This window comes from Neomonachus schauinslandi, chromosome 14 (genome assembly GCF_002201575.2).
Source record: "Neomonachus schauinslandi chromosome 14, ASM220157v2, whole genome shotgun sequence".
Lineage (NCBI taxonomy): Eukaryota > Metazoa > Chordata > Mammalia > Carnivora > Phocidae > Neomonachus > Neomonachus schauinslandi.
This window is the reverse complement of record NC_058416.1, coordinates 66,249,711-66,275,575: the sequence shown is the minus strand read 5'-3', so window position 1 is coordinate 66,275,575 and position 25,865 is coordinate 66,249,711. Positions and strand designations below refer to the sequence as shown.

Genomic DNA, 25,865 nt, shown 5'->3' with positions numbered 1-25,865 from the left:
TCTCCCACCCTGCTTTCTCTGCCTAAATACCTCCTACCCTCCAGGCTCACGTCTACCCAAAATGGTTTCTTTTCATATCAGCCAACTGCTAGTTCTCCAAGGTTTCTTGCTTCACTGAATCCCTCCTATTAGTGAAGCATCCTAGAGACCGTGATTCCTGGAAAGGACAGAGGCCCATATGTGGGCCTGAAAGTCAAGGAGGTGGGGCTGCAGTAAGGCTGTTGAAGGCCCTTCTTCCATAAAAATGTTTTTTAATTTTTTTAAATTATACTGTACAACTGCATTAATATAAAGATGAATATATTAATATATATTAAAACTTTTTTATCTAAAAGTTCATTTATTTCTTCTAGCTTGAAAAGAAAATGTTTGGGCGCCTGGGTGGCTCAGTTGGTTGGGCGGCTGCCTTCGGCTCGGGTCATGATCCTGGAGTCCTGGGATCGAGTCCCGCATCGGGCTCCCTGCTCGGCGGGGAGTCTGCTTCTCCCTCTGGCCCTCCCCCTCTCATGCTCTCTCTCTCTCATTCTCTCTCTCAAATAAATAAATAAAATCTTTAAAAAAAAAAAAAAAAGAGAAAATGTTTTCATGGGCCTCTATAGTGGCAGAAAAATGCCCCCTCCAAAGATGTCCATGTCTTCATACCTGGAACCTGTGTTAGATTACATGGCAAAAGAGAATCAGGGTTGCAGACAGAATGTAGATTTCGCATCTCCCTTTTTTTTTTAAGATTTATCCATTTGAGAGAGAGAGAGAGCCCATGGGTGTGTGGGGGAGGGGCAGAGGAAGCGGGGAGAGAGAGAGAATCTTCAACAGACTCCCTGTGGGGCTGGATCCCAGGACCCCTAGATCATGACCTGAGCCAAAACCAAGAGTCTGCTGCTCAACCCACTGAGCCACTCTGGCACCCCATCATCTAACTTTGTAATACTGAGATTATCCTGTCTCATCCGGGCAGCCCAATGGCATCACAAGAGTTTTTAAAAAATGGAACAGGGAGGGGCGCCTGAGTGGCTCAGTCGTTAAGCGTCTGCCTTCCGCTCAGGTCATGATTCCAGGGTCCTGAGATGGAGCCCGGCGTCAGGCTCTCTGCTCCGCGGGAAGCCTGCTTCTCCCTCTCCCACTCACCCTGCTTGTGTTCCCTCTGTCACTGTGTCTCTCTCTGTCAAATAAATAAAATCTTAAAAAATAAAATAAAATAAAAAGTAACAGGGAATCCGAGGAGGCAGCGCGAGGACTCGTCTGGATGTTCCTGGCTTTGAAGATAGTCTTGAGAGGGTGCAAGCCAAGGAATGGGCAGTCTTTAGGAGTGGGTAAAGCAAGGGAACGGATTCCCTGCTAGAGCACCCTACCGACACTTTAAACTTAGAGCCCATTTGAGACCTTCCGGGCTTCTGACCTCCAGAATTGTAAATAATAAATTTGTGTAAGTTTGTGGTAATTGTCATAGCAGCAATAAGAAACCAACACAACCGCTAAAAGTATGCTGGGCCCCAGGTACTGTGCCTCCTTGCCTGACGGCCCGCGGGCTCTGGGGCAGTCTGGGTCTGCATCCCTGCTCCGCGGCTCACCAGCTCCCTACAGCACATGTTGCTTAATGTCTGGGCGCTGTGAGGTAGGGATTGCTGTCCCCATCTACCAACCACCCAAGGCTCGAGAAGCGAGGCAATTCGCCAGTGATCACGGGTTTTGCTCCAGAACCCAGGATGTGGGCCGCGATGCCGAGCGACCCTTGGGGTGGAGCGCAGCTCTTCTCCACCTGTAATGGAAAGGCCGCGAGGCCGCCAGGGGGCAGCAGAGGCCCGACCCCGCCCGCCCGCGGTCCGACTGCGCCTGCGCGGAGCCCGCGGTGGCGGGGGACGGGAAGTGGGCGGGGCTGGCCGGGAGCGGCTCGAGGGGCCCGGAGTGGCGGAGTAGCAGGTGAGGCCCTGGGGCTCCCGGGGGTGAGGAAGCCCGGGGCATGGGACCGGGGGGCTGACCGCGCTGGAGTGAGGCTCAGGTGGAGACCTGAGGCGTATAGGGGGGAAACGGGGCGCTGAGGAACCGGAGGGTGTGGAAAAGGGGGGCTGGGGAGGCAGGGAGGCCGAGATGGGAAGACCCAAGGGATTCAGGGGCCGAGTGGGGGGCTGAAGAGCGGAGGGGAGCAATTGAAGACCTGAGGAACCCGAGGCAGAGAATTGAAGGGCCAGGGAGGCAAGGGTGCAGACCTGGGGGGCCAGGGGGCGGCGGGGGTGTGGCCAAGCCGAAGGCCAGGTGGGAACGGAGGGCGGTGAAGCAGAATGGATGCTGAGGGGTGACGTGCCCCCATTTGCCCGTGGCCGAGCCCCTGTTCTTAGGAGCATCTGGGCCGGGCCCACTGTCCTGACCCCTACCCCACCAGCCCCTGCACCTTTGCCGGTCCACATCTCTGCCCACGTGCCCTTACCCCATGGCCTGCCCCCATCCGTGGCCCTCGTCCAAGTGATTTAAAGCGAGTGTTTTAGTGAAAGCGAATGCTTGGGCTGCCGCACTTTAAGCCCTAGGTGTGTGAGATAGAAATCTCAGGCAGGGAGGTGATAGACTCCACCACTGGGAGCTGTGTGACTTCGGGCAAGCCTCTTAACCTCTCTGCAGTAGGGAGGGAGAAAAGGCACCTGATGGTAGAGATTTTAATGCAGGGCCTAACACATAGCCAGGACTAGTTGATGGTGATGGACTCCTCCCCCACAGCCTTCCACCCAGCGGGACACATGGCCTGAGTGACACATGTCCTCATGGTATTTCCTGGGGCAAGTCCTGTGGGCTGAGCTGTACTCCCACCATGGGAGATAGAATGTAAGGCCAGCCCTCTGAGGTCACACTTCTGGCCTTTTTTTTTTTTTAAAGATTTATTTATTTCAGAGAGAGAGAGAGAAACCCCAGCAGACTCCCCGCTGAGCATAGAACCCGGCTTGGATCTCACAACCCCCGAGATCACGACCCCAGCCGAAACCAAGAGTCGGTCGCTCGACCGACTGCGCCACAAGGCGCCCCTCACTCCTGGCCTTTATGCCCATATCTGGCCTATTGTCACATCTCAGTCTTTTCCTCCTATAACCAAACTGGAAATGACAAAAGGCATCAGAAGACCTCATGTGAGTCCGGCTTTGCCATTTCCTACCTTTGTGACCCTAGGCGGGTAGCTTACCCTCCCCGAGCCTATTTCTTCATCAGCAATGTGGCCTGACAGCCTGTACTTCTTGGAATTGTTGTGCAAGAGGTAACAAAACAAATGCCACTTTGAATACCACTTTGAAGGCTGTAAAGCTCCATACAAGTTCATTTGTAGAATTCCTTTGAGATATTGCCTGCGGCCATCGCTGTGTTTAAAACCTTTCTTCTCTGATCACTGTTCTCCACAGGCTATCTTAACTTCCTCTTGGAAGGTGCCAGGCCTCAGGCTGCTTATCTCAGCCACACCACCCACTGGCAGGGGCAGAAGGCAGCCCCCGTCTTCCCTCCACCATCTCACTGGCCAGACACCATATGCACAGAGGGCCGGGCTAATGCCTGAGAGGACAGGGGTGGGCTTCCTGACTCGGAGCATCTAGTGAGAAAGTCAAGCCTGTAGACTTGCACCCAACCACAGCAATGTGAATGTACTTAATGCCACAGAACTGGAGATGGAAAAATGGGCAGAACGATAAATGACGTGTCCCATGTATTTTGCCCTATTTTTTTTTTTAAAGAAAAAAGATACGTGTGTAGGAAAAGCTCTGGAAAATTGACGCCATATTCTTCCCAGTGGTTACTTATGAACAAATAAGATTCTCCATTTACAGAGAAGTTTTTAAGAAGGAAGGCAACACTGTTGTAATGATGATGCAGTTTCCTTTCTTAAGGATTACTGTTTTTTGCTGTACTCCTGGGTTCTGAAGTCGAGCAGGACTCTCAACAAGTATTTTGTCCCTACCATCTAGAACAAGGCAGGTGGGGTGCCCAGGTGGCTCAGTCAGTTAAGCAGCCAACTCTGGATTTTGGCTCGGGTCATGATCTCAGTCCTGGGATCTAGCCCTGGGTTGGGCTCTGCACTCAGTGGGGAGACTGCTTGAGGATTCTCTCTCACTCTCTCCCTCTCCCCCTCCACCCGCTCATGCACGTGCTCGCTCTCTCTCAAGTAAATAAATGAATCTTTTTTAAAAAATCAAGAAAAAGGCAGTTGTACAAATGTGCGTTAGTTGAGCTTATGAGTCAAAACTGATAAACTAGAAGAAAATAAATATTTTTTCTTTGGAATCTAGCACATGGAAGACAGTGTGCTGGACCGCAGAGGTGTGACAGCTCAGCAGAGCTTGGATCGGAGTGGGGGGGCCCAAAATGGAATGCCACAAGGCAAGGCACAGGAGCACAGAGGTGAGGAGCAGGAACAGGGTGATGGGTGTAGAGATGAAAGAAGAGGCCACAAGAGACTGAATCCCCAAGCTGGTGACCAGTGGGGGGTGGGCGGTGACTCCCCAGCAGGCGTGAACCCCACCAAGGGACTTTGAACAAGTTGCTTGGTTCTTTTGCTGTTACCCGCCGCCCCCACCTGTCGTGACCACCACGTGGGGATAATGACAACAAGTTGCCGGGAGGTGGAAAGAGAAGCAGCAGGAAGAGTGCCGTGGGCACTGGCAGCCGAGGGCCCCTGGCGGGTATTGCCTGGCAGCTGAGGAGCAGTGCAGAGAGGCAGCATTCCAGGAGCCGGGAGGCCCCGGGCCCTGGGCCACATTTGGCCTGTCTGGTGGAGGCAGGTGACAAGGGGGCTGGCAGCCCAGTGTTCCTCCCCTGCCCACCCCCGGTCCTTGATGACTCACCCAGACTCAACGAGTCCCCCTTCCCAGCACCCCTCAGCACTGCATCCAGCTGGACACCCTGCACCCAGCTCTGCCTCATCTCCCACCGCCTTATCCTGCTTTCTAGCCCTGAGACCCTGTCCGCCCCTAGTGGGCCGGCAAGAGCTCAGGATCACGGCACAGTCCCCTGCCCCTCCTGGCACCGGGGCTGTCTTGTGGGGGGGCCCCTTTTGCCTTGGGAATCCCTCCCTCCTGCCCACTTCCTGCCTTCATCTGTAGGCCCCGGGCTCCTGGGAGCGAGATTGTTTTGCTCCTCTCTGTATGGCCTATATCACAGATTCAGAGTTTGTTGGAAAAAAGAAGGGCAAAGAAGGAACTTACTCTTTTTTTTTTTTTTTTAAGATTTTATTTATTTATTTGAGAGAGAGAGAAAGCACATGAGAGGGGGGAGGATCAGAGAGAGAAGCAGACTCCCTGCTGAGCTGGGAGCTGGATGCGGGACTCAATCCTGGGACTCCAGGATCAAGACCTGAGCCAAAGGCAGTCTCTTACACAACTGAGCCACCTAGGCACCCTGGAAGGAACTTACTCTTGTCTTTTTCCCCAGCTGGGCCCCAGAGAAGGAAAGCCATGACCTGGTTCCTCTCCTTGCCCCTCGCCTCAGCCTGCTGATGTAGAAACCAGCCTGTTTGGTCCTCAGCCGGCAGGATGGCTCTGGGCCACCCGCCTGTCTAGCAGAGGGCGGCTGGCGCAGGCCCTGAGGATAAGGCAGCCCGCACCCGGGCAGATGCAGGCCAAGCATGCACACAAGCACTGTCACGCCCGCGCTGCCTGCCCTCTCCCTTCCCACCCCCGTGCCCCCCTCCCCCGACCCTATTCAGCAGGCATGTCACAGGCTGCCCTCAGGGCCTGTGCCCAATTCTGGGCACGGGTCAGTGGGCACAGGGCAGAGTACCAAGGCAGCAATGCGGAGAGGAGGGGCCCCGACCCCCAGGGAAAGGGGCAGACTTGGGGGTTGGGGGGAGCTCCAGGCACAGAAAACAGCATCCCCCCCCCACAAAAAAACAGCATCCTGAGGAGGTACCCGCATTCCAAAATGCCGAGGAGGTACCCTCATTCCAAAATGCCGAGCAGACGCCACCAGCAAGTGAGGAGGCAGGCGAAGGGTCTCGCATTCTGTGCTTTATGCTGGGGGCCAGGGTTTCTCAAGCAGGGCCCTCCTGTGCACTCTGGGGAGGTCGGTGAGCCAGCCCTCCTCTCATTTAGGTCCTGATCATAGACTGAACATGGGAGCGCGTGCACCGCCGAAGATTTCAGTGCCTGTAGAGCATTGTTTCTGGGCTCAGATGGGCTCAGGACTTGCAGGGAGCCAGGCAGCATTTCCCGACCCCAGGGCGCCGGGTGTTGCTTGAGGGCGGCTCTGCATTATTCACATTTCTCTCCCCTAAGCAACAGGCCGGAGCTGTTCCCTAGCAGAGGAGGTGGCTTGGCCTCTTTCTCTGCCGAAGGGTGTCGGAGCCTGCTGGGAAATTCACACCATCTTCTTCTTTTTCTCTGGCTTGCTTCTTGGGCAGCCTGCCTTCTCCCCAGGTGATCCTTACCACCCCCGGTAAGGCTCCCAGCCTTTTCGGATCTCCCCATTTCACAAAGTCTTACCCTTGTGGTTATGATTCGGTTGTCCAACCTGCTCTTGTCCTAATTTCTGCTTCTTTATTTTACCCTCTTTATCTTTTTACCTGTTCACCTTTTGTAACCTGGGGCTGCGTTGTATTTACTTCTACTGATAAGTAAGCATGGAGGATAGCAGTGATTTTAAATCTGTCCCCATAACCTTCCCTCATAAGTGCCCTAATTTCTGTATTATTTCTGTGTCTGCTTTAAAAAGTCAACTTTTGACAGGGCCCTGAAAGAGAGATTTTGTGGTTTTGTTGTTGTTGTCGTTTTTCATTTACCCTCCTCGTCACTTGCAAGTCCTTCCCAGATTAGACATTTAACTTTCCCTTTCCCCTTCACCCCATGCTCTTCTTGTGTTTTTTTTTTTTTTTTTTTTTCTTTATTCTGCCACAGACTTGTGCTGAGTTAGTGGCTCTGGACAAGGGCAGCCGTGCCCATGGTGTGGGTGCTAGGCCGGCTCTCACCCCTCCTCTCGGAGGCAGGTCCCTTCAGCCTCCAATTGCCAACCCCTGTCCACTGCTGTCCTCCAGTAACATCTGCAGGCATGAGGAATTCCAGAAGAGTCTCTCCCGTGCCTTCTCCCTGCCTGCGCTCATCACAACCGGGAAGGCCTCAGGGAGGGGATGGGCCGTGAAATTGCTCCCCACATTCTCTGCCTGCAACTTGGGATTGGACCCTCGAGTCAAGCTGTTACTGCTCCCAAAGCAAGCTTCCCAGTTGGGTGTTATGGAGGCCCTGGGGGTGCCCCAGCCCTGGGAAGGCTCAGAGAGAACAGGCTCCAGCTGGAGGGGAATGGGCGAGACAAGGGCCTGTGCTCGGTGTTGGTGGCCAGGGGGTGGCACACCTGGGTGTGGGGTAGGAAGTAGGGCCTAGAGAGCGAATGGGGGAGGGTGTATGCTAGAAGAGAGATGCTCTGGGACCGTTTGGGTCTGGAGGGCTGAACAGGAGAGGTGGGAGTCTAGGCGGGTTGTTCAGGAGTCTGACAGACAGGCCTCCGCTGGCCCATGAACCCAGGGAGGCAGGGTGAGGGAAGAGGGTGGGCAGGTGGTGTGTGGAGGTCCTGAGCTGGGGGAGAGGAGCTGGAGGCCCACCTTGGGGAGGAGGATGGGGCGGGAGCCAGGTGTGAGTGAGGCTGTCGTGGGAGAAGAGCTGGGTGGGATGGTGATGAGTATGGGCTCCAGAATCCTTCCTCCACTCTCAAACCGCTGCCCCTCTCCCAGCCTCAGCGTTCCCATCTGTGAAATGGGGGCTCGTCCTGGCTCCCAGGGTTGTTACGGGCAATGCACAGGGCCTGGCAGCTAGTAAGCCCTTAGCCTTCCTGAGGATGGGGGAGGAAGAGCCTGAGAGGTGGGAGCCAGTGCCCAGGGCAGTGGGGTCATTGGCCTAGGCTGTCCCTGGTGCCTCTCCTTCAGCCGGGACTCAGGAGGCCCCGGACTCTTCCTGTTGGAGAGGACACATCACAGGTGTCCCCAACTTTCCTGGCTTCTCTCCTGCCCACGCCCTGGGGTGCCCTGCAGCCTCTGGGGTCCCTTCCTACTCCCCCTCTTGTCCACATCCAAAACATCCCAGGACCAGCGCCGGCACCACCCTGGCCCTTCTTTTTCTTTCCTTGACAGGCATCCCTTCTCCCCACTAGGCTCACAGACGTGATGGCATCACTTCCTCGCCTTCTGGCTGTTGAGGTCCCGGGGTCAGGTTGAACCCCTTTACCTGCTGTGTTTTCCTGCCTCAATTGCCTGGCCCTGGTGTCCCCCCCCCTCCTAACCGCCTTTGTCCACACCAGCCATCCCCTACCGGGAACATGCCTGCCTTCTCTGTCACTTCTCCTTCAGGGCATCCATGTTGCCTCTGATCCTAGCTCTGTCTCCTGAAGCCACTTCTCTTGGGCTTCCGAGTGCCCCCTCTTGGAGCTGTGTCAGGACACTGACCAGGGTTGTTTCTCCCCCTTACTTGGGTCCCCTGAACTCTATGTGAGGCCAGTGGCCCTGCCATTCTGCCTTGAGGCCCTGGGCTTGGCGTGGCACCTGCTGCATGATGCTTCAAGGTGAAGGAGAGAAAGCAAGGCACCGCACACTCAGCACTGTGGGGTGAGGGCACCGATCCCCACGTGTTTTCTGACCCTCGCGTCTCTCCTTAGAGCAAAGACCACCCGGAATCCCAGCAGAGACCTCCCGGGATGCTCTGGGCATGGCCTCTCGAGCCCCCCAGCAGAGCAGCCAGCTGGCACAGGAGATCCCAGGCTTCCTGGACGCCTTCCTCCGCGACTTCCCAGCGCCGCTGAGCCTAGAGAGCCCTGTGCCATGGAAGCTCCCGGGGACAGTGCTGAGCCAGGAGGAGGTGGAGGGCGAGCTGGCCGAGCTGGTGATGGGCTTCCTGAGCAGCAGGTAGGAGGCGGACCTGCCAGGAGGGGACAGCACGGGCCGGGAGCAAGGGGCTTGGCACGTGCCACCAGCTGAACTTGACCGCAACTCCCGCTCACCCCACACACCCTGTCCTGTGCCAGTTATGCTCCCTAATGACATCCCCGTGACAGGGCCGCATCGCTTCCCCAGGGCTGCCGTCACAAAGTAGCCCGGATTGTCTCATAGTTCTGGAGGCCAAAAGTCAGAGATCAGGGTGTCGGCAGGGTCGAGCTCCCTCAAAGGCTGTGGAGAATTGGTTCCAGGCCTTTCTCTCAGCTGCCAGTGTTGCCAGCAGTCCTTGGGGTTCCTTGGCTTGTAGAGGCATCCCTGCAGCCTGGCCTTCTTGTCACATGGCGTCCGCCCTGCACGTCTGTGTCTTCACGTGGCATTCCCTCCCTGTCTAGGTCTCTTCTCTTGTAAGGACACCAGTCCTATGAGATTGAGGGCCAGTATGACCTCATCTTACACCTGCAAAGACCCTAATTCCACATAAGGTCACATTCTGAGCAGGTTAGGACTTTTCAGCATATCTTTTGGGGGGACACAGTCCAACCCATGACAGGCGCAGTCAATCCTGTTTCTGTCTCATTTCACAAATTGGGAGGCAGAGGCCTCAGGGTGGGGGCAGGGCCAGGCCATGTGCCCCTAGTCAAATGACCCAAGAGGTGATGGTGCTGTCCCCTGTTCCCAGGCCAGGCAGCTGAGGCACAGAGTTGAGACTTGAAGGGAGAAAGCAATAGACAGTAAAGGCTAGCGGCCCATGCAGCGTCTGCATGAACCTCATCCCTCCCCAGGGGCCGGGCCCACAGTCCCTAGTCACCGTGTCACCCCTAAAGTTGGACCACGCCCCCAGCCTCAGTATCCTGGCATTTTAGTGTTCCCAAGCGTGCTTCCTTTGTGACAGGCCAGCTCGATCCCTGCACACCCCCCCCCAAGGGTCTGCTTGCTAGGATCCAACAGAGTTAATGACTCTTACCCCGTACAGTATGGGAGCCCAGGTCACTGAGCATGAAGGTCGGTGTGAGCTGGCCTGCTCCATCCTGACAGCCCCACGGCCCCACAGAGCTCAGGAGGACCTGCCCAGTGACCATGTCCCTTTAGGGTGTGGCATGTGCAGAGGGTGTTACTGGCCTGTCTTGTTCTGCGTTGAGGAAATATTTTAGAGGCAGGTGGCATAAGGCGAGTCGGTGGAACAGAATAGGTCAGAGTGGCTGGATGCGGGGGAGGGGAGGGGAGGGCTCCCAGGGCCCGGGGCCGCAGGGTCTGTCCCACCGGCAGCCACTGGGCCTCCCGTGGGGGCTTTAGGGGCAGTGGGAGGAATCGCAGGCCTGGGACGATTGGTGCCTGTCTGCCCCTACGCGCGAGCCCGGAGCCCGGGGAGAGTGAGAGCACCCAGCATAAAGCCTGCTGTGTTGGAGATGACCTGTCCGCGGGGAGAGAGAGGAAGTGACCTGGGGACGGAGGCAGGAGAGCCCCAGGCTGGTGGCTCAGAGTCAGAAGAGGGCAAGCTGGGCGCCTGGGTGGCTCAGATCGTTGGGCATCTGCCTTCGGCTCAGGTCATGATCCCAGGGTGCTGGGATCGAGCCCCGCGTCGGGCTCCCTGCTCGGAAGGGGGCCTGCTTCTCCCTCTCCCTCTGCTGCTCCCCCTGCTTGTGCTCTTTCGCTCTCTCTGTCAAATAAATAAAATCTTAAAAAAAAAAAAAGAACTTGGGCGCCTGGGTGGCTCAGTTGGTTAAGCGACTGCTTTCGGCTCAGGTCATGATCCTGGAGTCCCTGGATCGAGTCCCGCATCGGGCTCCCTGCTCGGCAGGGAGCCTGCTTTGCCCTCTGACCCTATCCCCTCTCATGTGTTCTCTCTCATTCTCTCTCAAATAAATAAATAAAATCTTTAAAAAAAAAAAAAATAAAAAATAAAAAAAAAAAGAACTTAACTACATCATAGCAATAACAATTAAAAAAAAAAAAAAAAGAAGAGGGCAAGCTCTAGGGCCAAGCCTGGGAGGGGGAGGAGAGGGCAGAGGAGGGACATGCCCAGAGGGGCAGGATCCCAGAAGGTGGGGCTGGTTTTGCTCCATGAAAGTGGAGATGGAAGCAGGTGAGGAGGAGGAGGGTGGCCAAGCAGGAGCAGGTGACCGGCCCTCCTGCCCAGGGAGGGCCCTGAGCTTTAGAAGTCGGCGGCCTGGAACGCCTGGGTGGCTCAGTCGGTTAAGCGTCTGCCTTCGGCTCAGGTCATGATCCCAGGGTCCTGGGATCGAGTCCCGCATGGGGCTCTCTGCTCCGCAGGGAGCCTGCTTCTCCCTCTGCCTCTGTCTCTCTCTCTGTCTCTCATGAATAAATAAAAAAAATCTTAAAAAAAAAAAAAAAAAGAAGAAGTCGGCGGCCTGACTAGAGGGGTCTGATGGGTGCAGGGCCTTGGGCGTGAGCGGGTTTTAGTTATGTTGGAGGGCAGGTGTCTAGGCTACGCGTAGGAGAAAAGCAGGACTTGCTTGAGGCGACGGGGCATGCCCATGAGGCCCTGGTGGTAGGCCCTGGGCTCAGGCATTGAATAGGCACCCTGTTAATTAGCAGGATGGTGGAGCAGGCCTGAGACTATTAGCCATGAGGGAGAGACCAAGGGTCATGGCCCCCATCAGCCTCCTAACAAATCCATCTTAAAACACCTTTAAAACATAATATTTTAAAGTCGTGTATTTTCTACTCATCTTGATGGATTTGTTTTCAGTTCCTTTTGTTCTTTTCTTGTATTTCTTCCCTGTGCAGACACAGTGTTCATACGTGTGATCACGTGTTGTCTACTCTGGGTCTGACTGTCAGGAGCACCCTCACAGACGTTCCTCGCAGCTCCCTGGCCGCTCTTGTCCCTGTCCCTCTGCTTCCCATCCCTGCGGCTGGCGTGTAGGCCCCTGGGTGCACGGGGCCCCAAGCATAGCAGTGCACGGTGTTTTCTCAGATAGTAAATGGTGTCCTCCATGAGACCGTTGGGAAGTCAGATCACCAAGTTCAAGGGTGCAGTGATTTACGTCCTGTCTTCCCCCTTGTTGTGAGCGGTTTTGTGTCCCATCTCAGGGCCCTGAGCAATGCACACCTTATGCTATAATTATTCTTCTGCATTTTCATCTCGGCTGCTATGCAGCAAACTTGAAAACCCCAGAGCAGGTGGAACTAGAGTGTTTCTTGGGTACCTGGGCCTTGCACCCACCTTCTGTTCACTGCAGCATCTTCTGGAGTCTTTAAGAGCCCTGACTGCTGCAGGGCCTGAGTGCCTGGAGGGTGTATGGGGGCTGAGGTGGGGGGGAGCCCCTGGATGGGGAGGGAGGGAGCATCCAGGAAGCGAGGCCTATGGCCTGAGGCCAGGCATTGTCTGTGTTCCCCAGGCTGGAAGCTGCTTCCTGGCCCCAGTGACCTTTGCAGGCCTGCAGGAATCTACGGCACCACCTCCCCAGGAGCAAAGAGAACAGTGCCCCTTCTCCCTGCTGTGAAAAAGGAAAACCCAGTGGTTAGCAGGAAATCGCCAAATGGCAGGGGAACTCATTTCTCATGTCTTAGCTGGTTGTTTTTCAAAGGCCAGAGGCCTCTCCCCTGAGTCACCCTCTCATTTTAAAAAATCAAAGATTCATCCCTGTAAATTCCTGAGACCATCTATAGACACACCGTGGATGCCCAGCCCCCAAAGGGAAGTGACCCATTTGCCTGGCTGTTGGGAGGTCCTTGCCCTCAGGGAAAAGCCAGGTGTGTCTGCCCAGTGGAGAATCACTGGCTACCCTGGGCGTGGGCCCTCAGCCCTTGAGGACAGACACATTGTCTGGCCTATGAAGGGTTCCCACTGGTGGGGAGGCAGATTCCGGGGTCCGGATGCATCGAGAGGTATAGGGGCAGCAGAGGAATGGACCCCTTATGCGCAGGGGAGCCAGGGAGGGCTTTCCATGGACGTAGTGTGGGAAGGACTGCAGGCCAAACAGCTTAAACACAAAAATGTGTTGTCTCAGAGTTTTGGAGGCTGGAAGTCCAGGATCAGGGTGGATCTGACGTAGGGCTGGTTACTTCTGGTGATTCCTGGCTCATCACCCCAGCTTCTGCCTTCATCTTCACATACAGTTCCCCCTGTGTGCATCTGTGTCTGAATGTCCCCCTTTAAAAAAAAAAAAAAGATTTATTTATTTGTCAGAGAGAAAGCGCACCCAAGTAGGGAGAGGGGCAGAAGGAAAAGCAGACTCCCCGCTGAGGAGGGAGCCCGATGCAGGGCTCGATCCCAGGACCCTGTGATCATGACCTGAGCCAAAGGCAGGCGCTTAGCCGACTGAGCCACCCAGGTGCCCCCTGAATGTCCCCTTTTTATAAGGACACCGGTGTTGGATTAGGGACCCACCCTCCTCCTGTACGACCTCACTACAACTAATTGCATCTGTTTCTAAATCAGGTCACATTCTGAGACACTGGCAGCTAGAACTTCAACATACGAATTTTGAGGGACACAATTCAACCCATAAGACTCCTGACACTCGGGCGCCTGGGTGGCTCAGTTGGTTAAGCGACTGCCTTCGGCTCAGGTCATGATCCTGGAGTCCCGGGATCGAGTCCCGCATCGGGCTCCCTGCTCGGCAGGGAGTCTGCTTCTCCCTCTGACCCTCCTCCCTCTCATGCTCTCTGTCTCTCATTCTCTCGCAAATAAATAAAATCTTTAAAAAAAAAAAAAAAAAATTTTTAAAAAAGACTCCTGACACTCTAGAGGGCCCCAGCTGGTATTGGTGGCCAGGAGCTGTCATCGGGCTGGACGTTGGGCAGTGTGTGCGGCCCGGCCACGGGGGCCAGCAGACACATCTTCTCCCCACCACCAGCCCCCCACCCACATTTGGTGTAGCTCAGGACCTATCCCATCCAGCTCCCCGAGGCCCAGAGGCCAATCTGCTTGCTGCCGCACGTTGTGGCAGGAGCAGTCATCGCCTCCTCCGGGAGGGCCTCCTTGAACAGAAAGGGGTTCTCCATCTGGAGCATTCGGGGAGGCACTGGGATATTAGCTTCTGCCGAGGTGCCAGCCCCACTTCACTCCTTGTTCCTGTCCCCAGGAGCGCCCCGCCACCACTTGCTTCATCTCTGGCCCACGAGGCAGTTTCCCGGCTGCTACAGACGGACCTTTCTGAGTTCAGGAAGTTGCCAGGGCAGAAGGAGGAGGAAGAGGAGGAAGATGACGACAAGGAAGAGAAGGCCCCTGTGACCTGTGAGTTCTCTTCCCTCTCTGGCCCGGAGGCTTAGCAGGCGACAGACTCACCCGCCAGATGAGGGACAGGGTGGGGGTGAGGGGGTGGTGCCTTTCCTGGTTTGCTGGTGGAAGGGCGGTCGTGGGCAGCATGTGGCTGAGGGCCACGGAAGGGCAGCAGCCACGCGTGCTCCTGACGGTGTGGCGGGGTCAGGATGCAGAAAGAGCGCCCACTCCAGCATCAGGTCGGCAGGGGGAGCGCAGCCGCCGTCTCCCTGAGCTTCCGAACTGCCCAGGAAATGAATAATGCTTTTCCTGTTCTACATGGGAGGAAGCTGAGGTGGCACCTTGGTCGCCCACTTGCTCTTCTGCCTCAGCTGACACTGCTTCAGGGTGGCGTGGGAGTCAGGAGGGTGACGTGTGCACGGCTCCTGGGGGCGGCTTCAGGGTCCAGCTGGTAGAAAATGCCAGCACTTGGGCCTGTTCCCCAGGCTGATCCAACTCGGGACCCCGTCAGATGGGGGCTCCACGGCGTCTGAGGGCTAGCTTGGGGAGGGGCCGAAGGGTCCTGTGGGTCGGCCTCCTCCTGGGATACTGGTTAGCAGGGCGCACCCCAAGCCACCTGGCACAGCCAGGGGAACCCAGGAATGGGCAGTGAACCCCTTCATAAAAAGTCAGGGCTCTTACTTTGCATATCTTTCTTTCACTTTCCTAATACAGTAGCCTCCCCTCATCCGAGGGGGATGCGTTTTAAGACCCCCAGGGGATGCCTGAAACCACAGATGGTTCCAAACCCTATATATACTGCATTTTTTCCTATACATGCGTACCTATGATAAACTTTAATTTATAAACTAAGCACAGTAAGAGATTAACAATAACTGATACTAAAATAGAACTGATACTAAAATAACGATATACTGTAATAAAAGTTATATGAAGGTGGTCCTCTCTATCAATATCTTAGTGTACTGTACTCACCCTTTTTCTGGTGATGATGTGAGATGGTAAAATGCCTGCGTGATGTGATAAGATGAAGTGAGGTGAGTGACGCAGGCGTTACGGTGTAGCGTTGGGCTACTGTTGACCTTCTGACAATACAAATGGGATGACCCCGTTTCCAGACCGCAGTTGACCGCCTTGTGCCCGAAACCCCGGAAAGCGAAATCTTGGATCTGGGGGGACTACTGTATAATTTGTTGATTTGGTCCCTTTATATTTTGCGTATGATTACTTCCATCTTGTCCCATATTTGTTATCTATGTTCCTTTAAGCTTAGCACGAGAGCGAGCGGTGAGGGCAAAGCAAGGAACGGGGTGGGGGTGGGCTGGGAGACAAACCCACGCAGCCCCTCACTTCAGCACATGCTGAGTTCTCGTCCGTGTCCCCGGCCTTTTCCGTGGCTCCCTGCCCACATTCCATTCCAGCACGGCCTCGCATTCCTGCCTGGGAGGTGCGGGAGACTGGCCCACAGGGACAGGCAGCTATTGTCCTTCGCAGAGCCCCACAAAGGGAGCGCGCCGCCCCAGAGTCCCGGCGGGAAACCAGCGCCACCTGCTGGCGGGAAGGCCCCGGGCGGTGGCTGACGCCCGCCGAGCCCTGCCCCTGGGGGCGCCTGCAGGCCAGGGAAGGGGGGAGGAAATCATAGCCTGCCCCCGCCTGCCGTGCAGGCCTGGGCTCGCAGCCTTGATCAGCTGTCCCTGTCACTGGAGCAGAACACAGTAAAGTCTATCATCTCGAAGCCCTTCTTGCAAAATTGGCTTCCCGGCAGGTGATAAAAGCACCACTGCTCAAGGACAGAGATATGACTAAGACCTCTCTGTGGCTGGGTCATGGGGAAACACCAGCTGGCTCCTCTCCAGTAGGCTGGACCTGTGGGCGCCAGGGTGAGGCCCTCAGCCTGGAAAGCAGGCGTCTCCTGCTGGCGGCATCAGGAGTCAGTGAGCGGCCGATTCTCCCGTTGCTTATCCATTGCTTATCATTGTCAGTGGTAATTGCTTTTGCTCAAGCCGAAATTCAAGTTCAAACGTGTTGACGGAAATGGTAGCACAACCTAAGGCAAGAGAGTACGCCGCACCCTGTGCCTCCCTGGGCGTCTCAGGCCTAATAAAAGCAGAGCCCAGGGCGCCTGGGTGGCTCAGTCGGTTAAGCCTCTGCCTTCAGCTCAGGTCGTGATCCTGGGGTCCTGGGATCGAGCCCCGAATCAGGCTCCTTGCTCGGCAGGGAGCCCGCTTCTCCCTCTGCCTGCCGTGCCCCTTGCTTGTGCTTGCTCGCTCGCTCTCTCTGACAAATAAATAAATAAAATCTTAAAAAAAAAAAAAGCGGAGCCCAGCGGCCCAGATGGTCTTCTGAGCACAGCTGTCTACAGCGGAGAGGAGGCTAGGGAGGCAGCACTGTGCCGTCCAGCTGAACGAGGGGTCTCTGACTTGTTGGCACGGGATGCACTGGGCCAAGCTTGTGTGGACCTGTCTTCCCGGAGCTAAGCCTTCCTGTACCCACAGCCCCTCAGGCCAGCCCAGCTGGTCTCCCACTTCTTGCCAAACACCTGCATGGCGCCTGTGTCCTAGGTGTGCTGGCGGTGGCCAATTCTAGACACACACACCTCGCCTTCACGTGTGGAATCCTTCGACATGTCTTCCATGGCCTCCCATGCTCACAGACCCTCTCTGCCTTCCCTGGCCTCTGCCCTTCTTTTTCTTCTGCGGCCTTCACCTTTGGGCAGGAGCTCTTCCTTCTCCAACACCCCCCCCAAGTCCTTCAAGTGTGGCCCGCGACTCTCCTCAGAGTCTGCCCTTGAACACCCCTCCGAGGCGACGGGCCCTGACTCACCTGTGCCAGCTTCATGCACCCTGGTCAGCAAGAGTCCCAGGAGGGTTTTGTGTGTGGAAATGGCCTGAGCCTCTGAGGCACACCACCCGAGGATTCCTTGGGACCTGTCCATTGTTAGTTCCTTGGTTAGCTTTTCTTTAGAAGGCAGGTTTAGGTAGGATTGGGGGGGGGGGGGGCTGTGTGTGTTGTAGGGGCTGTTACCTGTTGTCGTGTAACAAATTCCTCCTGAAATTTAGTGGGTTAAAATGAACATTTATTATCCCATAGTTTCTGTGGGTCTGGAATTCGGGAGCTGCTGAGCTGGTGGTTCTGTCCCAGGGTCTCTCATGGGATCGTGGTCCTGAGCTTGTGGCCAGTGGGGCGGAGGTTCCATTTCCAAGGGGTTCGGTCACTTGGCTGTTAGCAGGAGGCCTCAGTCCCTCCCCGTGTGGACCCTCCATGGGGCCGCTTGGGTGTCCTCACACCGTGGCAGCTGCTTCCCTCCGGGCCAGTGACTCACCAGGAGACGGAGAGAGAGAGAGACAGAGACAGACAGGGAGGGAGAGAGAGCGTGCCAGGTGGGAGCCGCAGTGCCTCTTAGGAAGCAGCTAATGGTCACTTCCAGTCGATTCTGTTTATTAGGAGCAGGTCCCTAAGGCCCATGCTCAAGGGGAGGGAACTGGGCTCCCAATCAGGCATCAAAGAATAGTGGACATATTTTGAAACCATCACCTGGGGCTAACAGTTGTGATGGAAAATTGAGAAAACACCAAAAAAGTATTCTTAAGAAAAAACATCACCCGTGGAGCCCCACCTGCAGACACCCACTGCTGACATTTTGATTGTATGCTTTTCCTGCCTTTAATTTTCTGGTCCAAGCAGTTGAAGGCCTTTTCAGGTCCTCATGATCAAACTGTGTGTGGGATTTTCTGTTCTCCTTTTTTAGTGACATTTTTTTCCTTAATGTTTTTTCCTTAATATTGTGACATAGCATTTTACATGCTCACGCACTCTTTAGAAGCCCATTTTTGTTTTACCCTTTAATTTTTTTCCATTAAGCTTTGAGATAACTGTAGGCTCTCATGCTGTTGCAAGAAATAACACAGAGGAATTCTATGTATCCTTTGCCCAGTTCCCCCAACGGTAATGTCTTAAAAAACTATAGTAAACTATCACGACCAGGATCTTGACATAGTCAAGATATAGAACAGTTTCATCCTACAGGGATCCCTCATGTTATCCTTTGTGGTCACCCTAATGCCCCATGCTCCTGTCCCTAACCCTGACAACCGTTAATCTTTTCTATTTCTATAATTCTGTCATTTCAAGAATGCCTAGAAATGGGATCATAGAGTATGTAACTTTTGGGGATAGGCTTTTTTCACTCCGCATCACTCTAGGGAGATTCATCTGGGTTTCTGTAATGCGCCAGGAGCTCACTTGCTCCTTCCTTCCTTCCTTCCTTCCTTCCTTCCTTCCTTCCTTCCGCGAGTAGTATTCCATGGCATGATATACCGAAGTTTACCCGCTCGCGGGTTGAAAAACATCTGGGCCATTTCCAGTTTTTGCCTATTACAGGTGAAGCTGCTGTGAACCCTGGGGCACGCAGGGTTTTGTGCACGTGCCGTCTTAATTTCTCTGGGATAAATGCCCAGGGGTGCAGTTGCTGGGCAGTGTGGCGGTTGCGTGTTTAGTTGTGAAAATCATGTTTAATAGCAGCTTAATTCTTCATCAAGAGAATAGACCATAATTTACTCTGTCACTGGATACCGATTACTTCTAATTAATGTGCAATTATAAATGATTTTATACTTTGTCCTGAAATTATCTTTGAGTTTCTGGCTCTTTCCTTGGGGGTGGGCTCCCATGAGTGGAGTTGCTCACTGTGGGATGGGAGGCTCCTTCCTGTGCATATTGCCCAAGCAGACATCGCTCGGTGCCCATGACCCAGGCTGTCACGCATAGTTTACCGGGCTGGGGGGCTCAGAATGCCCCTGGGGCTGATGGGTTGGTGGGGCCTGTGCAGGCTTTTGGGGGCGCTGTTGGAGAGCTGCAGGGGCCCCGGGGAAGGGGGGCAGGCAGCTTGAGTGGAGCCCTGCTGCTTCCCTAACAGTTCTCTGTCATGCGCATCAGTGCTGGATGCCAAGGGCCTGGCGCAGAGTTTCTTTAACCTGCTCTGGGAAGTATGCAGCCAGTGGCAGAAGCAGGTGCCCTTGATCGCCCGGCTTCCTCAGCGGCAGTGGCTGGTCTCCATGCACGCCATCCGGAATACGCGCCGCAAGATGGAGGACCGGCACGTGTGCCTTCCCACCTTCAACCAGCTCTTCGGCCTGTTTGTGAGTGCTCCACCTGCAGTGCTCCTCCTCCCGGGCCCCAGTCAGAACAGCCACAGAGGCCTTATGAAGGGCGTGGGTGGGGGCCACCCGGGCTTCCGAGCAGAGCTGCCAGCCAGAGCTGAGGCGGGAGTGATGCCCGTAGTTGTGCTCTGAAGGGGGCAAGGCCAAGCATGTCACAGGGAGGCTCAGAGGACCGAGTCATTGACCCAGCACTTCTGGGCCACTTTGCTTTCCCAGCTGAGGGACTGAGGAAAGGGAATGATCTGCCTGAGCCTGTTAGAAGGGGAGGCCCCAGGAGTCACATTTGCCCCAGACTCACAGTTGCTGAGTCCTGCTTTGTCTCAGGCACCAGGAGCCACCTGGTATCTTCCGTCACTTTATACTCCAGCAACTCATAACAGAAGGTGAACCGAAGCTCTGGAGGCTTGTCCTTTCCTTTTCCAAGTCTTGCCGCTCCTAAGTGCTTGAGTCAGGATGACCTACCTGATGGCCAAGGCCGTGCTGATTCTCAGACCTACCCCAGTCCGCGCCTGGGCTCCAGCCCCAGATGAGAGCCTCCAGCTAGGTGACAGCGTGGGTCAGGGCCAGGTCGGTGTGACTCCCGCTGCACTCCCCTCCAGGACCCCGTGGACCGAGCCTACTTCGCCGTGTTTGATGGTCACGGAGGGGTGGATGCCGCACGGTACGCCGCCGTGCACATGCACACCAACGTTGCCCGCCGGCCCGAGCTGCCCACAGACCCCGCCAGAGCCCTCAGAGAAGCCTTCCGGCGCACCGATGAGATGTTTCTCTGGAAAGCCAAGCGAGAGGTGAGAACCGGTGAATGGGCCTTGCGTGCAGTGTGTGGGCCAACAGCTGTCACATCAGAGAGGCCCGGCCCCGGCCGAGGGAGAGAAATCAGAGCACTTGGTGGTGTCAGAAGGTCCCCACTAAACTCTGCTGGCCATCATGTGACTTCATTCTTATGGTACAGGGACGCTGGTTTTTCATTTGAATAAAGGAGCGTGAAGCTTCCCTGGCCCCGCAGCAGCATGGACCTGCCCCACTCTGGTGGGGGTGCAGGCTTCCCAGGGAAGGCAGCCTGTTGTAAAATGCACCAAGGATTCTGTTTTGCTCAGATATGGCAAGATGACAGGCACAGAAGCCACCTTGAAAGGGGAGTTTGATTACTTCCAGTGCCTTAGAGGAGGCCCCAGGGTTGGTCCGGAGGCAGAGGGAGGGAGCATCATGTGGCGGGGCCTTCAGGTGGCCTCACACCAAGGCCTGGGCGAGGCAGGGTGAGGCGGGGCAGGCACGTCAGGGCAAGTGGAGGATTGGATAGTTTGAATAACCTGGTTGGGCTCTGGGCTACTGGGGCTGCCCCCAGCCATCCAGGCCAGGGGAAAGAGCCTGGCGGGAGAGACAGAGGATGTGGCTGAGGACACGGGTTCAGACCAGCTCGCTCATGCAAGAAGTTTGTGCGCCTGGGGGAGACATTTGCTATCTTTAGGGACCAGCCGTCCTGGGAGGGGCATTCTCTCCACCATTAGCAAGTACCCCAGTTTGTCAGAGCATCCGAAAATAGGGGCGCCTGACTGGCTCCAACGGAAGCGCATGGGACTCTTGATCTCGGGGTTGTGAGTTTGAGCCCCATGTTGTGTGTAGAGATTACTTAAAAATTTTAAAAATCTTTAAAAAATGTTTTTTTTTTTAAAAGAAGAAAATATTGAAAATAAAACCCATGATTAATACACGGCCCCCTCTCCCCTTGCTCACCCGGGCAGGGTCTTGGCAGGCTGCTGGTGCCTGCTGGGTGTGTTCTTTCCTCGGGAATAGTAGCCATGTAGGGATCGGGCACTTGTTTCTGAAAGAACGCATCCAACCCCTCCTCTGTGAACTTCCCACCCACTGAACCTTACCTGCAGAACTTCCGTGGGGCCCTCCCAGCAGCCCTGCCAGGTAGCTACTAAAATTGTGTCCATTTTAGACATCGGGAAACTGAGGCCCAGAGAGCTTAACGGACCTGCCCCAGTTGACATGGCTCATCGGGAGACCTGGAAGGGGGTACAGTGTCATCAGACACTCTGAGCACAGACCCCAGCGGAAATCAGCAAAGCCAGACCTTGTATCTTAACGGAAAACCGTATAGCATCTAGAACTGTCACATGGGAGCCCAGTGAAAAACTGACATGCCTCAGCCCCCGGGCCACCTCCCAGAGTAACAGTTCTCTGAAGCAGGTGTTCAAATTAGGTTACTATTATTTTAAGCTAGCTTTATTAACATATAATCGACACATAACAGATCACATGTATTACAAGCATACAATGTATAGTTGGTTCAATAACATGTAAAGTGTGCAGTTGGATAGGTTTTGACATTTGTCTACAGCTGTGTAACCCTCACCACAGTAACGGACATATCCGCCATCCTTCGTTACCCCACCCTCCTGCCCACGTGCTCCCCGGACACACACTCGTCTGCTTTCCGACATTACAGATGATAGAGCTCGTGCTTTCTAGAGTTGTGTGCAAATGGGACCCCACGGGCTGTGCTCTCCTGTCATGCAGCGGAACCCTCAGGAGACTCCTGGTGTGCTTGTGTGTGCTTCAGCAGTCCGTTCCTTTTACCTGGCTGAGCCCTGTTCCAGGAGTCGGTCAGCCTGGACGGGCGTCCCTCTTTCCCTGCAGCGGCTGCAGAGTGGCACCACGGGGGTGTGCGTGCTCATCGCGGGAAAGACCCTGCACGTCGCCTGGCTCGGGGACTCCCAGGTCATCCTGGTGCAGCAGGGACAGGTGGTGAAGCTGATGGAACCTCACAGACCTGAGCGACAAGTAAGGGCCCCCTCCCTCTGTGCCTGGGACATCCCAGCCCCCATCACGCTGCACCGCGCAGGATAGCGGATGGTCAGGTGGGCAACGAAGTAAGAGGAGCCCTGGACCACCTTCCTGGGGAGCTCCTGGTGTTCCTCAGAGGGAGGGCCCTTGTGACTCGAGTAGCTGGGGTTGGGGGTGAGGGGTCCCCTGAAGCTTGGGGTGTTAGCCATTACGGACTGAGGCTGAGCATCTTCTCAACCACTGAAGATCATTTACATTGCCTTTCTGGAGAGCCCTTCCTTCTTGTCCTTGGCTCATTGGTCTCCTGCTATTGTCCTTATCAATTTGTAGGTCCCTCCTTGTCTGCAGGGCGATTTGCAAATAGCCCGCCGCTTTGTCTATGTTTATGGGCTTTTGCCTTGTAGACACTTTGGTTTTCAGGTAACTGAGTGGAGCTGTCCTTTCGTGGTTTCTGGATTTGGAAAGCACTGCAGGGAGTGTCAGGCAGTGATCACCACAACAGCCGGGAGGGACAGCATTCCTTGGCCTCACCTCCTACATAAGCTCTCCCTGTCGTACAGAGGAAAGGACTGAGGCTCAGAGAGGTCAAGTAACTAGCCCAGAGCACACAGCTGAGAAATGGCAGCTGTCCTGGGTCCCTCCACCGTCACTGCACCACCAGGCCATTTGGCATCTGCTCCCTGGTGGACCATCCTACCCCAGGACTAGATGCGAGCCTCTAGGTTCCTGCCTACCCGCGTCCCCACAAGCTTGCTGTCCCGCGCCACCTCTGTGGCCCGGCAGGGACTTTTCCGGGCAGCCTTTCCCGGAGCCCTGCCATGTGGCACCATGGCAAAGAGCACAGCCAGCCAGCCTGCATATCTGCCTGCCTCTCCCCAGACCCTTCTGAGTCTCTCTCTCCCCTCCACCTGCGCATTCCTTCCTCCTCCTTCCCTGCCCACATTCACGATCCTTTTTGCCTTTTTCTGGCACTGCTCAACACCACGGTGGCTTCTCAGGCCCAGAGGGAGCCGTGCAGACAGGTCAGGGCTGCTGCAAACCTTCCGAGTCCCACTGCTGCCGCCTCTGCAGGGAACCGCATGGGTGGCCCAGCCTTTGGTACGGTGTCCCCCCTCCCTCCCGCCCTGCAGCGGGTCTGTATGTGCACAGAGACTGTCTCCAGGTGGAAGGGTCCACATCCGTGGTCCCAGAGAGAGGGGACTGGCCTATCCAGCAGACACTGTCCCGTGGGGCATGGGAAGCTCCCAGCTGAGGAAGCTGGTACCCTGGGGCCCAACATGGCGTGCTGCTTTCACTTCTGGGAGGAGGGGGAGCAGGGGGACTTTGAGAAAGGACAGGGCCTGCTTGAGGTTTCATCCAGGCCTGCCAGGTGGCCACACACAGCACACAGGCTTGCTCTCGCCCCAGCGGCTTGCAAGGAGGGGACAGTATCCCAGAGTGAAAGGTGAGGCAGCGGGGCTTCGGTGGCCACAGCTGGTCTGAGGTGGCCCTTCCTGCATTCGGAGGAGGATGTGCAGCTTCTTCATGGTTTCTCGCCGTTCTAATGCCTCCTCTGGGTGTCGTTCCCGGGCTGTGGTCACAGCTCGGTGTCGGAAATCAATGCATCTCCGCTCGCGCAGCCTCGCCAGGCACCCTGCCCCAGCCCCCACTCTGGCTGTCCCCCACAGGACGAGAAGGAGCGCATCGAGGCGCTGGGCGGCTTCGTGTCTCACATGGACTGCTGGAGAGTCAACGGGACCCTGGCCGTGTCCAGAGCCATTGGTAAGGAGGCAAGGGGCGGGAGACCAAGGCCTCTTGTCTGCAGCCCGAGGGTCACCCAGCTGTTGGGGACAGCAGCGTCCTGCGCTGATAAAGCACCTGTGGTCTGTGGGGCCGTGTAATCAGACTGTGAAGGACCTCTGGTGAATTTAGATAGCCCACGTGCAAACACCTCAGAGACTTCCATCTCGCCCGAATAATCCCAGTTTAAGTTGTATGCGATTATCTCCTCGTTAAAACAGTTCCCCAGAAAAAACCTACTAGGAGACCCTTGGATAGCTACTATCTGTGCTGGAAGGTCATTTTCAAATATTCCATAAATGAAGATTATCGATTATCCTCCCCCCATTCATGCTGATTCTTTTCTCCATCTAAAAAAAAAAAAAGGAAGACTATTCTTCCACAATCCTATTTTGTCAGCATCCTGCTGCTGCTGGGCCTCAGGCTGGGGCTGGGCAGCCACACCTCTACCCCCAGGTACTTAGACACCACTCTGTTCCTGCTGAGCCCCGCAATGTGGCATCTGTCCCTCCTAACCTCCCGGCACACGCCGGCCTTAGAGCCCTTCTCCCTGCTGCCGCCACTGCCGTTGGGTCTCTGGACACACTGCAGTGGGGAGGTGGCAGCGGGGGGGGGGGGGGGCTCTCCAAGCAGAGACTCCTTCCACAGAGGGGGACACCCCGGGCACGTCCGTGTCAGGAAGCGGCAAGGTATGAGGAGGGGGCGGTGGGTTCCAGTTGCACTTTGAAAGTAAAGTCAACAGGACTGGCTAGCGGATTGGATGTGGGGTCCCACAGAGAGGGTCCTGAGGAGAAGGGAACCTGCAGACCTGAGCATAAGGAAGGAAAAGTGAGGTCCTCCGCCTCAGCTATCCCCCCTCTCCGACTCCAGGCCCTGCTCCACTGGCAGTGGAGAGGTTGTTTGTCGAGCTGACCTCTGGCCTGGCTGGGCCCTAACTCGGCCCTCTGGGACACCAGAATAAGTTGGCCATGTCGCCCTCTCTTGTTTTCTTCATAGCCCTTAGCACTGCGTGAAATTACCAAATTTCACCGGTGAGCATGGGTGCCAGAGGGGAGTGGCCGTGGTGAGGCCCGGGCCTGGCAGGTGGCCCTTGGCAACAGGCAGCCCGGCCCTCTGACGTGAGGCCTTTCTCTCCCGCGTGCAGGGGACGTGTTCCAGAAGCCCTACGTGTCGGGGGAGGCGGACTCGGCCTCTCAGGAGCTGACGGGCTCCGAGGACTACCTGCTGCTGGCCTGTGATGGCTTTTTCGATGTCGTCCCCCACCAGGAGGTCGCTGGCCTTGTCCAGAGCCACCTGGTCAGGCAGCAGGGCAGCGGGCTGCAGGTGGCTGAGGAGCTGGTGGCTGCAGCCCGGGAGCGGGGCTCCCACGACAACATCACGGTCATGGTGGTCTTCCTCAGGGACCCCCGAGACCTACTGACGGGTGGGACCCAGGGGGCAGGGGATGTGCCCTCTGGCCTCTCAGAGCCAGAGACCAATACTCCACAGAGAAGCTAGGAGGTGCAGGCCCCCTGCCCCCACCCCAGGCCCATCCCCCTCGGATGCCTTAGGACCAGACCAGCGGCAGCAGCGGCGGTGGGCGGGCGGGTGTCCCCCTCACAGTGTTTTCCCAGGGCCCCGAGTCCCCTGTGCTCCTTGCATCAGTCCATCCTGGTGGCTGCAGAACTGCACTGGGGGACGGGGGGTTATTTATGCCCTGCTCCTGCAGGCAGTGAGATGGCCCGGATCTCCAAAGAAGGCCTAGGGAGGAGACCTCACCAAAGAGATGACCTGGGAAGTGGATTAGCTCTTCTCCAGGCTCCGCTGGGTAGGGGGCAGGACCAGAGGCCACAGGCGCGGGCCGCAGCCGGACCAAAGACGCTGGGCATGCGCCTGGGGCAGCAGGGCACTGCATGTGAGACCCTGGACAGACCCAGGGGCCATGGACATCTCCAGGTGTGTCCTGGGTATCCGGCCCAGGTTTCTCATTGGCTCCTCACTGGCCACGGCTGGGAGGACTCATCTGTACAGATGCGCCTGGCTGGTCCTGGCCTGCCAAGCCGGCTTCCCAGAGTGGGGAGAACGGCCC

General features: G+C 56.0%; 1 protein-coding gene across 1 annotated transcript; it reads left to right on the top strand.

Moving 5' to 3' along the window:
- Positions 1-1,883: 1,883 nt before the first annotated feature.
- Positions 1,884-25,409, top strand: PPM1F (protein phosphatase, Mg2+/Mn2+ dependent 1F). Its single transcript, XM_021687926.1, has 9 exons — positions 1,884-1,917; positions 4,257-4,368; positions 8,602-8,848; positions 13,930-14,081; positions 19,002-19,204; positions 19,825-20,013; positions 21,872-22,015; positions 23,686-23,779; positions 24,942-25,409. The coding sequence occupies exons 2-9, from the start codon at positions 4,260-4,262 to the stop codon at positions 25,292-25,294; spliced, it is 1,491 nt and encodes a 496-aa protein (XP_021543601.1). The 5' UTR covers positions 1,884-1,917; positions 4,257-4,259; the 3' UTR covers positions 25,295-25,409.
- Positions 25,410-25,865: the final 456 nt, after the last annotated feature.

Excerpts from the sequence above, each read along its gene's own strand:
- PPM1F (XM_021687926.1), top strand. The coding sequence starts at position 4,260 with ATGGAAGACAGTGTGCTGGACCGCAGAGGTGTGACAGCTCAGCAGAGC. Across the intron at positions 4,369-8,601 it reads CAAGGCACAGGAGCACAGAG|AGCAAAGACCACCCGGAATC; the intron begins GTGAGGAGCAGG and ends GTCTCTCCTTAG. Across the intron at positions 14,082-19,001 it reads AGAGAAGGCCCCTGTGACCT|TGCTGGATGCCAAGGGCCTG; the intron begins GTGAGTTCTCTT and ends CATGCGCATCAG.